The sequence below is a fragment of the Oncorhynchus tshawytscha genome, linkage group LG10 (assembly GCF_018296145.1).
Source record: "Oncorhynchus tshawytscha isolate Ot180627B linkage group LG10, Otsh_v2.0, whole genome shotgun sequence".
NCBI classification, from domain to species: Eukaryota; Metazoa; Chordata; class Actinopteri; order Salmoniformes; family Salmonidae; genus Oncorhynchus; species Oncorhynchus tshawytscha.
Window position 1 is genome coordinate 26,428,857 of NC_056438.1, and position 14,811 is coordinate 26,443,667.

Here is a 14,811-nt window from a genome sequence, read left to right on the forward strand (position 1 = left end):
TTGGCACAACCGAAGAGTTTCTGCACAAACTGCCAGGAACCGTCTCAGCCGAAGCTGTGCTCTTCATGGATGAAACCCGGTTTCAGCTCTACTGGGCAGATGGCAGACAGTGTGTATGGCTTTGTGTGTGCTACCAATTTATTTATATATATGTTTTTGTTTTTGCCCTGCCTGCTCATCAACATTTTCTGGTGCGGTTGTTTTTCTAACGTTCCTTTATTGCCTGGTCAGACTCTGGCAAAATATCATCAAATCAGATGGGGCTAGTCATAGTTCAAGTCTTTGAGACAAATAAGCCAATCGGAGTGCTAGGGCGTGACAGACAATCCAGTCAGAGGCACTCAGTAGCAGTTATTTTGGTCTGTCTTCACCTAAAGGATTCTGTTGCTTTATCAGGTAAGAGAGGACTACAGATGGTGTTCATGCATGTATCAACAATCAAAGTTGATTTCAAGAAATATAAATGGAAAGTTAAAATAAGAAAGCATATCTTAGGAAAGTTGTGTAGCCTCTTTATCCATTTTTTGACTTACAAATGAATTATATATAAACATGAATTCTTAAAGAATATAACTGATTAATGTATCGTGGGGAATTCCAACCTGAGTTAAGAACTAGTAAATGGAATGGAATTCCCTTTTTATGCACTTTTCTCTCTCCGGACCTTGAACTTCAGCATGAGAATAGCATGCTATTCACTAACTAGTTGTTGGCAGTGGAGATCGAATCAATGAAGGTGTGGCGGATGTGTGTCTACAGATATACCGTAATCTGAATTTGACTTTACAGGTGAGGAAGCCATGAGTAAGGTCAAGCAACCTGTCAGTTCCAAGTGCATTTATTTTTCTCCAGATCGAAATAACACCATTCTCCATGCACAGAAATGTATAAATTGACAATTGCTATTGATAAGAACTATAGAGCATTGGGAAAGTATTCTGACCCCTTGACTTTATCCATATTTAGTTACCTTATAGCCTTTTTTCTCTCGTCAATCTACACCAAATACCCCATAATGAAACAGGTTTTTATACATTTTTACATGTTTATTTTAAAAAAGGAACATGTAAATATCACATTTACATAAGTATTCAGACCTTTTACTCAATACTTTGTTGAAGCACATTTGGCAGCGATTATAGCCTCGAGTATTCTTGGGTATGACATTACAAGCTTGGCACACCTTTATTTGGGGAGTTTCTCCCATTCTTCTCTGCAGATCCTCTCAGGTGCTATCAGGTTGGATGGGGAGCGTCGCTGCACAGCTATTTTCAGGTCTTTCCAGAGATGTTCGATCAGGGTCAAGTCCGGCTTCTGGCTGGGCCACTCAAGGACATTCAGAGACTTGTCCCAAAGCCACTCCTGCATTGTCTTGGCTGTGTGCTTAGGGTCATTGCACTGTTGGGTACGTTTGCCCCGGGCTGAGATCCTGAGGTTTCTTGAGCAGCTTTTCATCAAGGATCTCTCTGTACTTTGCTCTGTTAATCTTTTCCTCGATCCTGACTAGTCTCCCGGTCCCTGCAGCTGAAAAACATCACGACAGCATGATGCTGCCACCACCATGCTTCACCGTAGGGATGGTGCCAGGTTTCCTCCACACGTGACGCTTGGAATTCAGGCCGAAGAGTTCAATCTTGGTTTCATCAGACCAGACAATCTTGTTTCTCATGGTCTGAGAGTCTTTAGGTGCCTTTTGGCAAACTCCAAGCGGGCTGTCATGTGCCTTTTACTGAGGAGGGGCTTCCGTCTGGCCACTCCCATAAAAGCCTGATTGGTGGAGTGCTGCAGAGATGGTTGTCCTTCTGGAAGGTTCTCCCATCTCCACAGAGGAAATATGGAGCTCTGTTAGAGTGAACATTGGGTTCTCGGTCACCTCCTGACCAAGGCCCTTCTTCCCCATTTGATAAATTTGGCGGGCGGCCAGCATCAGGAAGAGCCTTGGTGGTTCCAAACATCTTCCATTTAAGAATAATGGGGCCATCCACTGTGTTCTTGGGGACCTTCATAGCTGTAGAAATCTTTGGTACCCCTCCCCAGACTTGTACCTCAACACAATCCTGTCTCAGAGCTCTACGGACAATTCCTTCAATCTCATGGCTTGGTTTTTGCTCAGGTATTTACTGTCAACTGTGGGACCTTATACAGTATATAACCTTATATAGCCTTTCCAAATCATGTCCAATCAATGAAATTTACCACAGGTGGACTTCAATCAAGTTGTAGAAACATCTCAAGGATGATCAATGGAAACAAAATCCACCTGAGCTCAATTTATTTTTATTTTTTATAAATTTGCACAAATTTCTTAACCTGTTTTCATTTTGTCATTATAGGATATTGAGTATAGATTGATGAGGAAAACATATAATTTAATACATTTTAGAATAAGACTGTAATGTATCGAAATATGGAAAAAGTCAAAGAGTCTGAATACGTTCCGAAGGCACTGTAGGTAAATTAGTAATCCGTTTGGATAAGGGGTTTGTAAATATGAATGACAATTGTTTTATATCTATTTTACCTTATGATCGCTGAAAAGAAATGTGAAACCAGTCATGGAAACAAACTAAAAAGCATGTCAACACGACAGGTATTTATTCCCCTTTCCCACAGTAAAGTATGAAATGCGGTGCCGTTATGCAGAATTTAAATTTTATGTCCCAAGCTACAGTAGCGCCGAACCTACCAAGTAATTTCTGCGCTCTAGAATGTTTGAATTACCGTAACACTTGAATGAAATACAGTCTCAAATCACTGCCTATCCTACATTAGGCATATACTATGATTCGATGAACAATAACATTTCATTTAAAGATAAATATGGAAGGTTAAAAAGCAAGCCTATCTTGGGAAAGTTATGTATAGCCTCTTTAATTAAAACTACTTCAAGATTGGTGTCCCGTCCACAGGAGGGTTTAGCTAACGTAGGCTAATGTGATTAGCATGAGGTTGTAAGAAACCAAAAAAATCCCAGGACATAGACATATCTGATATGTGCAGAAAAGCCTCTTTAAGGCATATTGATAGAACTGACCTTTTTCTGAGACAGCTTACAATAAATTCAATTTATTGGACATGATTTGGAAAGGCACACAGCTGTCAATATAAGGTCGCAGAGTTGACAGTGCATGTCAGTGCAAAAACCAAGCCATCAGGTCGAAGGAATTGTCTGTAGAGCTCCGAGACACGATTCTGTCTGCGGCAGAGATCTGGAGAAGGGTACCAAAACATTTCTGCAGCATTGAAGGTCCCCAAGAACACAGCGGCCTCCATCATTCTTAAATGGAAGCAGTTTGGAACCACCAACACTCTGCCGAGAGCTGGCTGCCCGGCCAAACTGAGCAATCGGAGGAGAAGGGCCTTGGTTAGGGAAGGGACCAATCACATTATCTGTTACTTTCTCACGGGAAACTTTCACTCTTGCGCTGACATTGAGAAACAAAACATGCCAATTTGAAAAAAAAACAGGAGTTTTTTTGGCGAGAATTAAGACGACTTTCGAGTAGTAAGACGTATGTATAAATGCAACCAATACCATTAATAAGAAGGGGCTAGAAGCATCTTATGGTGAGCTACCGAGTGGCTAGGACAGGCAAGCCCCATACTATTGTGGAGGACTTAATTATTTCTGCTGCCCCAGATATGGCTGGGACAATGCAGGGGGAAAAGGCAAATAAAACTACACAGACAATGCCTTCATCAAACAGCACTGCTTCACGATGCATCAGTGACATGGCAGGAGATGTTTTGAGACAATTACTGCTTCGCATACAAGCCAGCGAATTCTATGCATTACAGCTGGATGAGTCAACAGACATGGCGGGCCTGGCACAGCTCCTGGTATATGTCCGTTACATTTATGGGAGGTCAATTAAGGAAGACATTCTCTTCTGCAAACCACTGAAAACCAGGACAACAGGAGAGGCTATTTTTAAAGTACTAGACAGCTTTGTGACATCAAACAGACTTTTACAACATTCAGAAGTGTGCTGGTTATCAAGGGGCAAAGTATTGACACGTTTTTAAAAATTGAGAGACGAGCTTAAAGTTTTCTTTACTGACCATCATTTTCACTTGTCGAACCTCTTGCATGATGACGAGTTTCTCACACGACTGGCCTATCTGGATGATGTTTTTTCTTTCCTGAATGATCTAAATCTAGGATTACTGGGACTCTCTGCAACTATATTCAATGTGCGGGACAACATTGAGACTATGATTAAGAAGTTGGAGCTCTTCTCTGTCTGCATTAACATGGACAACTCACAGGTCTTTCCATCATTATAGGATTTTTTGTGTGTGCAAATGAACTCAAGCTTTCGGACAATGTCAAATGTGATATAGCGAAGCACCTGAGTGAGCTGGGTGCGCAATTACGCAGGTACTTTCCCGAAATGGATGACACAAACAACTGGGTTCGTTATCTCTTTCATGCCCTGCCTCCAGTCCACTTACAGATATCTGAACAAGAGAGCCTCATCGAAATTGCAACAAGTGGTTATGTGAAAATTTGATTTAATCAGAAGCCACTGCCAGATTTCTGGATATGGCTGCGCTCAGAGTATCCTGCCTTGGCAAAAGGCACTGTTAAGACACTGATGCCCTTTGCAACCAAGTACCTATGTGAGAGTGGATTCTCGGCCATCACTAGCATGAAAACTAAATACATGCGCAGACTGTGTGTGGGAAATGATTTAAGACTCTCTCCAAGACAACCCAACATTTCAGAGTTCTGTGCATCCTTTCAAGCACACCTGCCTCATTAACCTGTGGTGAGTTATTCACCATTTTTGATGAACAAATAAGGTTTTATATGTAAGATGGCTAAAATAAAGAGCAAATTTATTGATTATTTTTATATTATTATTTGTGCCCTGGTCCTATAACAGCTCTTTGTCACTTCCCACCTGCCGGGTTGTGACCAAAACTCACACTCATTCTTATGTTTAATAAATGTATCGTATAATGTGTGTGTGTGTGGCAGGCTTACAATGATGACAAAAAACATTTGAGAGTGCTCTGACCCTGGTGCTAGAGGGGTACGCAGTTGTAGGTTGAATGTTTGAAGGGGTAAGGGGCTATAAAGTTTGGGAAGCACTGGCCTAGACTAAAAACTCAAGGAATGAGGTAACTCCTATTTCAAGAGAGAATAAATCAAATCAAATATTATTTGTCACATGCACCGAATACAATGAATACCATGAAATGCTTACTTACAAGTCTGCTGCTGCTACTCTCTGTTTATCATATATGCATAGTCACTTTAACTATACATTCATGTACATACTACCTCAATTGGGCCGACCAACCAGTGCTACCGCACATTGGCTAACCGGGCTTTCTGCATTGTGTCCCGCCACCCACCACCCATCAACCGCACTTTTACGCTACTGCTACTCTCTATTCATCATATATGCATAGTCACTTTAATCATATCGACATGTACATACTACCTTAATCAGCTTGACTAACCGGTGTCGGTATGTAGCCTCGCTACTGTATATAGCCTGTCTTTTTACTGTTTTATTTCTTTACCTACCTATTGTTCACCTAATACCTTTTTTGCACTGTTGGTAAGAGCCTGTAAGTAAGCATTTCCCTGTAATGTCTACACCTGTTGTATTCGAGGCACATGACAAATAGAATTTGATTTGATTTTTACCAAGAACGCAGTTAAGAAAAATAAGAGTTAAGAAAATATTTAGTAAATAAACTAAAGTAAGGAAGTAACACAATAAAATAGCAATAGCAAGGCTATATACAGGGGGTACCATGTACCGAGTCAATGTGAAGGGGTACAGGTTAGTCAAATAAATTGAGGTTATATGTACATGTAGGTAGGGGTAAAGTGACTATGCATAGGTAATGAACAGTGAGTCACAGCAGTGTAAAAAAACGGGGGTCGATGCAAATAAGCCGGATATTTTGGTATTTTATTAGGATTCCCATTAGCTGTTGCAAAAGCAGCAGCTAAACTTCCTGGGGTCCACACAAAACATGAAACATGAAATAATACAGAACATCAATAGACAAGAACAGCTCAAGGACAGAACTAAATACATTTTTTCAAAAGGCACACGTAGCCTACATATCAATGCATGCACACAAACTATCTAGGACAAATAGGGGAGAAGCATTGTGCCGTGAGGTGACATTTGAAACCAGGTTTGCTGTTTATTTGAGCAACATGAGATGGAAGAAAGTTCCATGCAATAAGGGCTCTATATAATACTGTACGCTTTCTTGAATTTGTTCTGGACTTTGGAACTGGCATGTCTGGTGGGATAAGTGTGTGTGTCAGAGCTGTGTGTAAGTTGACTACGAAAACCATTTGGGATTTTCAACACATTGTTTCTTATAAAAATAAGAAGTGATGCAGTCAGTCTCTCTTCAACTCTTAGCCAAGAGAGACTGGCATGTATAGTATTTATATCAGCCCTCTGATTACAAGGAAGAGCTAAATGTGTCACTCTGTTCTGGGCCAGCTGCAGATTAACTAGGTCCTTCGTTGCAGCACTGGACCACACGACTGGACAATAATCAAGATTAGACAAAACTAGAGCCTGCAGAACTTGCTTTTTGGAGTGTGGTGTCATGATCATTGAATCTATATGTTTTTACCATGACAGTTTCAATCTAAGGTAACGCCAAGTGTCTCCTCAACTTGCTCAACAGCCACACCATTCATTACCAGATTCAGCTGAGGTCTAGAACTTAAGGCACAATTTGTACCAAATTTGATTAACTGTTCAGCAGGGGGTAGAAGATGTTAAGGAGCCTTTTGGACCTAGACTTGGCACTCTACTGCTTTCCGTGCGGTAGCAGAGAGAACAGTCTATGACAAGGGTGGCTGGAGTCTTTGACAATTTGTAGGGCCTTCCTCTGACACCGCCTTGTATAGAGGTCCTGGGTGGCAGGAAGCTTGGCCCCAGTGATGTACTTGGCCATATGCACTTCCCTCTGTAGCGCCTTGCGGTCGGAGGTTGAGCTGTTGCCATACCAGGTGGTGATGCATCCAGTCAGGGCACTCTCGATGGTGCAGCTGTAGAGGTTTTTGAGGATCTGAGGACCCATGCCAAATCTTTTCAGGTGTCCTGAGGGGCAATAGGCATTGTCGTGCCCTCTTCACAACTGTCTTGGTTGGTGATAGTTTGTTGGTGATGTGGACACCAAGGAACTTGAAGCCCCTGTCCTGCTGCACTAATGCATGTGAATGGGGGTGTGCTCGGCCCTCCTTTTCCTGTAGACCACGATCATCTCCTTTGTCTTGATCACATTGAGGGAGAGGTTGTTGTTCTGGCACCACACTGCCAGGTCTCTGACCTCCACCCTATAGGCTGTCTCATCGTTGTTGTTGTTCAGGCCTACCACCGTTGTGTCGTCTGCTATCTTAATGAAGGTGTTGGAGTCGTGCTTGGCCTCATAGTCGTGGGTGAACAGGGAGTACACGAGGGGACTAAGCATGCAACCCTGAGGGGCCTCTGTTTTGAGGATCAGCGGGTCAGATGTGTTGTTGCCTACTCTTACCACCTGGGACGGCCCGTCAGGAAATCCAGGATCCAGTTGCAGAGGGAGGTGTTTAGTCCCAGGGTCTTTAGCTTAGTGATGAGCTTTGAGGGCACTATGGTGTTGAACGCTAAGCTGTAGTCAATGAACAGCATTCTCACGTAGGTGTTCCTCCTTGTCCAGGTGGGAAAGGGCAGTGTGGAGTGCAATAGAGATTGCGTCATCTGTGGATATGTTGGGACGGTATGTGAATTGGAGTGGGTCTACGGTTTCTGGGATGATGGTGTTGATGTTAGCCATGACCAGCCTTTCAAAGCACTTCATAGCTACAGACGTGTGCCATGGCTATGTCCATGTAATCTGTGTCATCTTCCAGGTCTATGTGCTTCTTTCTCAATGGACTGTAAATGGTGCTTACCTGTGTTCTCAACTCTTGCATTATTGTATTATTTTCCTGGGACACCTCCCGCCTTCCCCAACAGCAGCCAGAGTCTTGTGAAATCACAAGATAGTATTGTAGGAGAAAAAAAAGGTTTAATCAGCTAGTTTAACCGGTGTATGATCTGATTTGTTACAGCTTTCCTGCAAATTGAGTTGCTTGCAACTATGTTGTATTCGGATAGCTTCACGTAACACCCCAAGCAACTGATAAGCAATTACTCGGCAACTTGGTTGCATCCAGTTGCAAAAACATCTACTTTGTGAAACTAGTTGTAAGCAACAGTCAATCAAAACAAATGCTTTTGTCACCTGATCCATAGCTGTCATTGCTGCAGGATCCGCAATCAAGTTGAATAGAGGAGACATTAGCCTAATGGGAGCTTTAAATAAATATTGTCATCGTGGACAGTCATGGTTTATGTACATGGTTTATTAGTCAATAAATGTTATTTTTCTGGTGAGGCTAGGTTGTTATAGTATTTTTACAAGAAGATCAACTTTTTTTCCTGCTCGCTTTCTTTCGAAATGGGTAAAGCAATAGTCACATGGGAAAATATGAAATTAAGATGAAATTCTTAATCTGGTGTGCCTCGCCCAGATCAACATGAATTTGTATGGGGTCTAGTCTAGGTCTGATAAACGCACACCGTGTTTTGGGATATCAAATACAGATAACGTCATTGGAGAAGCATGTTAACAGTTACCAGCTTCTATGTGTCCATATAAAGGGTACTGGAGACTGGGGCCATGTGGAAGTGCCTGTCCAAATATGTCTGCATCTTCCTCCTGCTGACCCTGTCAGGCGTCTTCTTCCTGTTCCGCAACATCAGCATTCTAGAGGTGAGGAGGAAAGTGATCTTCCCCCAGTACAAGTCCAAGCTTACTTCCATCACAATCTACCTGTGTTACTCTATGACCTTCTCCCCCTCAGTGACCTCTACTCTCATCCACAGTGGAAGTTAGACCTATGCATCTGGGAACTATGCAGCAACCACTCAGAGGGCCCTACTCCCCTGGACCACAATCAAAGCTGTAACCACCTGAGCCAGGGCCAGGAGCGCACACCTGAGGAAGCTCTGGAGGAGCATTACCTCCTGGAGTCCATTGCCTGGCCAGAGCCTCCGCCCCGGCCCACGTCTATACCCCTGGAACAGACCAGTGACCCTGCGCACAGCCATTTTGCAGTGCTGCCAGCAGTGGGTGGGAGAGAGTGGCACGTGGGGGACCAGCTGGAGTCTCTGGTCCTTATGAAAGATTTCCAGGGACATCCCAAGAGCCATGGTGGGGACTTCTTGCTGGCTAGGCTGCACTCCCCAGAGCTGGGGGCGGGCGTTGCAGGACAGGTGTTGGACCACCAGAATGGGACCTACTCTGCCATTTTTCTGTTACTGTGGGAGGGGTCTGTACAAGTGGAGGTGACACTAGTTCATCCTAGTGAGGCAGTTGCTGTTCTACGAAACTTACGTGAAGAACGGCCCAACCGGGTGCTTTACAAGAGCCTGTTCAAATGTGGATTACTCTCTGAGACCACAATGTGTAACCTTTGTCTGCCGACCAACCAGGAGCCGCTGTGCAATTACACAGACCCCCACACGGGTGAACCCTGGTACTGCTACAAGCCTAAGCAGCTGCTGAGCTGTGACACACGAATCAACCACTTCAAGGCAGGCTACCAGAAAGATCTGATAACCGACAAAGAAGCACTGCTCTTCCAGAGGTTAGAGTGGGGTAAAAAATAGTGTGTGTGGCAATGAGCGTATGTTTTACCTTAGACCTACGCAGCCTTTTCTCCAATATACAATTACAGAATGTTGTTCAGGTGATTGTTATTGCTTGCGTTTAAACATTTCAAATTATTATTTTACTTTTTAAGTGGCGTAAACCTCAAAACACGTATTCGGGCTAAGGGGTCTGCCAGTGTCACTGTGCTGCCTAAGAAGAAAGGTAGGAAAAATTGTTGCAGTGTGAAGACAAATCGGAGAGTGTATATAAAGTGATGGTAGCTGGTGCATCATGTTTCCTCTCTTATTTCAGACAAACCAAAGGTGGAAAGCAGCCATGCAAAGCCAGCGCCTGTCAGGACCACTCCCTCTGGGTATTACTTCCAAGGGTCATGGCAGTCCCTGGGTGATGTCGTGATGCGCCAGTTTAATGATCCAACTGCCATTACTCAGTGTGTGAAGGGCAAGGTGGTGTACATGTACGGAGACTCCACCGTTAGACAGTACTATGAGTTCCTCACCAACGTATTGCCAGGTGAGTGCTGTTTGCCAAACCTATTACATCTCACACTCACACATTCTCTCTCTATAGATCCGTTTATACAGGGCTGTTGTGGAGCAGGTTGAGAGCTTCAAGTTCCTTGGTGACCACATCACTAATTACCTAACATGGTCCACACACACCCGCACAGTCATGAAGAGGGCACGGCAGCACCTCTTCCCCCTCGGGAGGTTGAAAAGATTTGGCATGGGCCCTCGGATCCTCAAAAAGTTCCTCAACTGCACCATCGAGAGCATCTCGACTGGCTGCAACACCACATGGTATGGCAAATGTGGACAGCCCAGTACATCACTGTGGCCAAGGTCCCTGCCATCCAAGACCTCTATATCAGACTCCAACCACTAGACTATATGTGCAAACCATATACACACTCACTAGACTATATATACACACACACTACATTGACACTCCTAAACAAAACCAACACATTCACATGCACTACATGCGCACATACACACATAACACACACGCAGACCGACATAACACATTACACACACACACACTCTCACACACACATACTTTCCATAACCGTCCTTTGCTGCTGCTGCTCTGTTCTTTATTTTACTCATATTATTATCTATCCTGATGACTAGTCACTTTACCCTGCCTTCATGTATATACAGTTAAAGTCGGAAGTTTACATACACCTAGGTTGGAGTCATTAAAACTCGTTTTTCAACCACTTCACAAATTTCTTGTTAACAAACTATAGTTTTGGCAAGTCGGTGAGGACATCTACTTTGTGCATGACACAAGTAATTTTTCCAACAATTGTTTACAGACAGATTATTTCACTTATAATTCACTGTATCATAATTCCAGTGGTTCAGAAGTTTACATACACTAAGTTGACTGTGTTTACATACACTAAGTTGACTGTGCCTTTAAACAGCTCAGAAAAATTTAAAAAATGGCTTTAGAAGCTTCTGATAGGCTAATTGACAAAATTTGAGTCAATTGGAGATGAACGTGTGGATGTATTTCAAGGCCTACCTTCAAACTCAGTGCCTCTTTGCTTGACATCATAGGAAAATCAAAAGAAATCAGCCCAAGACCTCAGAAAAAAAGTATGGTTCATCCTGAAGGTACCACGTTCATCTGTACAGACAATAGTACGCAAGTATAAACACCATGGGACCACGCAGCCGTCATACCGCTCAGGAAGGAGACTCGTTCTGTCTCCTAGAAATGAATGCACTTTGGTGCGAAAAGTGCAAATCAATCCCAGATCAACAGCAAAGGACCTTTTGAAGATGCTAGGGGAAACAGGTACAAAAGTATCTATATACACAGTATCTATATCCTATATCAACATAACATGAAAGGTCGCTCCGCAAGGAAGAAGCCACTTCTCCAAAACCGCCATAAAAAAAGCCAGACTACGGTTTGCAACTTGCTTGTACTTTTTGGAACAATGTCCTATAGTCTGATGAAACAAAAATAGAACTGTTCTGCCATAATGCCCCTCGTTATGTTTGGAGGTAAAATGGGGAGGCTTGCAAGCCGAAGAATAACATCCCCACCGTGAAGCACAGGGGTGGCAGCATCATGTTGTGGGGGTGCTTTACTGCAGGAGGGACTGATGCACTTCACAAAATAGATGGCATTATGACAAAAGAAAATTATGTGGATATATTGAAGCAACATCTCAAGACATCAGTCAGGACTTTAAAGCTTGGTCGCAAATGGGTCTTCCAAATGAACAATGACCCCAAGCATACTTCCAATATTGTGGCAAAATGGCTTAAGGACAGCAAAGTCAAGGTATTGGCGTGGCCATTACAAAGCCCTGACCTCAAACCTATAGAATATTTGTGTGCAGAACTGAAAAAGCGTGTGCGAGCAAGGAGGCCTACAAACCTGACTCAGTTACACCAGCTTTGTCAGGAGGAATGGGCCAAAATTCACCCAATTTATTGTGGGAAGATTGTGGAAGGCTACCCGAAACGTTTGACCCAATTTAAACAAAGTTGGAAGTTGGAAGTTTACATACACCTTAGCCAAATACATTTAAACTCAGATTTTCACAATTCCTGACATTTAATCAGAGTAATAGTTCCCTGTCTCAAGTCAGTTAGGATCACCACTTTATTTTAAAAATGCGAAATGTCAGAATAATAGAAGAGAGAATTATTTATTTCAGCTTTTATTTCTTTCATAACATTCCCAGTGGGTCAGACGTTTACATACACTCAATTAGTATTTGGTAGCATTGCCTCTAAATTGTTTAACTTTGGTCAAACGTTTTAGGTAGCCTTCCACAAGCTTCCCACAATAAGTTGGGTGAATATTGTCCCTTTCCTCCTGACAGAGCTGGTGCCAGTGCAAAATTGAATAATTGAAAACATCATGGGCTACATAAAGGCCAAGGACTGAATTTAAACTGAACTACAAATGTACTGGGAATGTATGGGACAGAGTATGATGGAGTTGCAGAAGAAAAGCATGACAAGTGTATGGCCTAATTCTCCGCCTGTAGGCTACCTTTAGATCTAGCCAGAATGAAAGGTGGATGGGTGGTGATTAGTCTATTTCGGTTGCTGTATCAGATATGAAAATGATACATTAGCATTGCAATCCTTTTCGATTTGATTCTATTCTTTAATATTCTGTGAATATTTGAGCATTTTCCAGCTGTCAATCAAGTGCAGCAGATGTCCAAACTGATGCGTAAAAAGCGCATAGCTTTCTGCAAGCATGAGCAGGGCCTTATCCAATATATTGCAGGCTTCAATATGAAGGCCTCTTTAAGATACCTTTTATATTTATACATGATTCCTTTATAAAGCCACTTGACTGACATGCTTCTTTGCACTTTTTATCATTTGCTGCTTTTATCCATGCATTTTCAGAATTTGACCACTCGTCTTGCTTATCAGAATTATTGAGGTTCCATTAGCGAATGATCAATGATTTGTCCTATACCAAAGGTTATTTAGAATACAAGATTACAATAATATAAAGACAACGTATGTAAACATCCATGCGTAAAGAACAACCCTGTCCAGACATGTTTGGATAATATGTTGCGCCATTCAGAGATGCAATTTGTATCCTACTCAATAACTTAACCTGTTTCTGTTTTTACCGTGTACATTAGGACCCAAGTGTCCTTTTTATTTATACTGTGCAATAATTGTATTTTATACACATATCCAGATGTGGTGACCTTTTTTAGGGATGGGAGAGATTCACTGAATATTTATTTGAATGGCTGTGGACAGGTTGAGGTTATCGGGACAGTAGCCTATTGCGCCCAGTCTTAAATCGTTGGATAACAAAAGTAGGCTGTAATGATGAGTATAAAACTATTGTTTATAAAAGTGTGCTGTTTTCTGTTGATTTACACAGCTTGGGTCATAACGGGAGGTCCAAGGCAGTTTAGATTAATTTGCATACAGGTAGGGACCAAGAAATCTGGTCCAAATACGGACGAAGTGGGCAGAGAAGAGACATATGTAATTAAGTGTAGACAACAAATCTCGATCAGATAGTGATCAAATCTTGATCGCGATGGCGACAACCATGTTTATGCAAGGTGTAATCGTGGCTTCTGTCACATACATTCATCTCACTCTCTCTCTCTCTGTCACAGAGTTGAAGGAGTTCAACCTTCGAAGTCCGGTGAGGGCAGGGCCCTTCATGGCGGTGGACATCCCCCACAATATCCTGCTGAAGTACCGCAGCCATGGCCCCCCCATCACCTGGACCCCTCTCAGCATCAGTCAGCTGCGCTATGTAGCTAATGAGCTGGATGGCCTGGCCGGGGGCTCAGACACTGTTGTAGTCATCAGTGTTTGGGCCCATTTCTGTACCTTCCCTGTGCAGGTTTACATTCGTCGACTCCGCCACATTCGAAGGGCGGTTGTGCGGCTTCTGAACCGGGCTCCGGGGACTGTGGTAGTGGTGCGCTCGGCAAACCTCCGGGCCCAAAGCCTAGAAGAGACCCTCATCGTCAGTGACTGGTTTTCGGTTCAGTTGGACGGGGTGATCAAGGCCATGTTTAGGGGCCTGAATATCAAGTTAGTGGATGCCTGGGAGATGACCCTTGCCCACCACCTCCCACACAATATCCACCCGCACCCTCCGATCATTAAGAACATGATAAACACTATCCTCTCTCACATCTGCCCAGTGAAGAACTAGCAGAGAAATTACATTATTTCTGGCACAATTTACAAAATAACTAGCATGGGTGGAGCATTGTCCAACTAGGTCACATGATTCATCACTTGAGCCTGCTAAATTTTAACATCTACGAGCAAAAAGTATGTCTCAACACCATTAAGAGTCTAAATGACAATGGCATCCTACTAGCATATCTAGTGACAGAAAGATCGCCTCAAATCAACATGTAGCTTTTGTCCAGGCTGCGCTCTCCAAATTCCAAAGATTGCAATTTATTGTACAATGAAATCGTTTTTTTTTACAGTTGTGGTTTTAGTCTTTGTACTGTACCTCTGCTTTAAAAAAGAAAGGAATTCACTTTTCAATTAAAAAAAAGCCATTTATGGGAATTTTTTCAAAGGTGTGTGAAACTGGTGATGTCAGTCTTTTTGTGCCCACTTTGGTTTTGGAGAA

At 42.8% G+C, this 14,811-nt stretch overlaps 1 protein-coding gene across 2 annotated transcripts; it reads left to right on the plus strand.

Moving 5' to 3' along the window:
• Window positions 1-309: 309 nt before the first annotated feature.
• Window positions 310-14,779, plus strand: LOC121847434 (NXPE family member 3-like). Of its 2 annotated transcripts, none has more exons than XM_042328420.1 (6): window positions 310-396; window positions 8,676-8,787; window positions 8,901-9,664; window positions 9,821-9,891; window positions 9,982-10,203; window positions 13,826-14,779. In XM_042328420.1, exons 2-6 carry the CDS (start codon window positions 8,695-8,697, stop codon window positions 14,374-14,376), a joined length of 1,701 nt encoding a protein of 566 aa, XP_042184354.1. In that variant the 5' UTR covers window positions 310-396; window positions 8,676-8,694; the 3' UTR covers window positions 14,377-14,779. The 2 variants fall into 2 exon arrangements, with proteins under 2 accessions (XP_042184354.1, XP_042184353.1); XM_042328419.1 differs by having other exon boundaries at window positions 326-396; window positions 8,655-8,787.
• The last annotated feature ends 32 nt before the right edge of the window (window positions 14,780-14,811 follow it).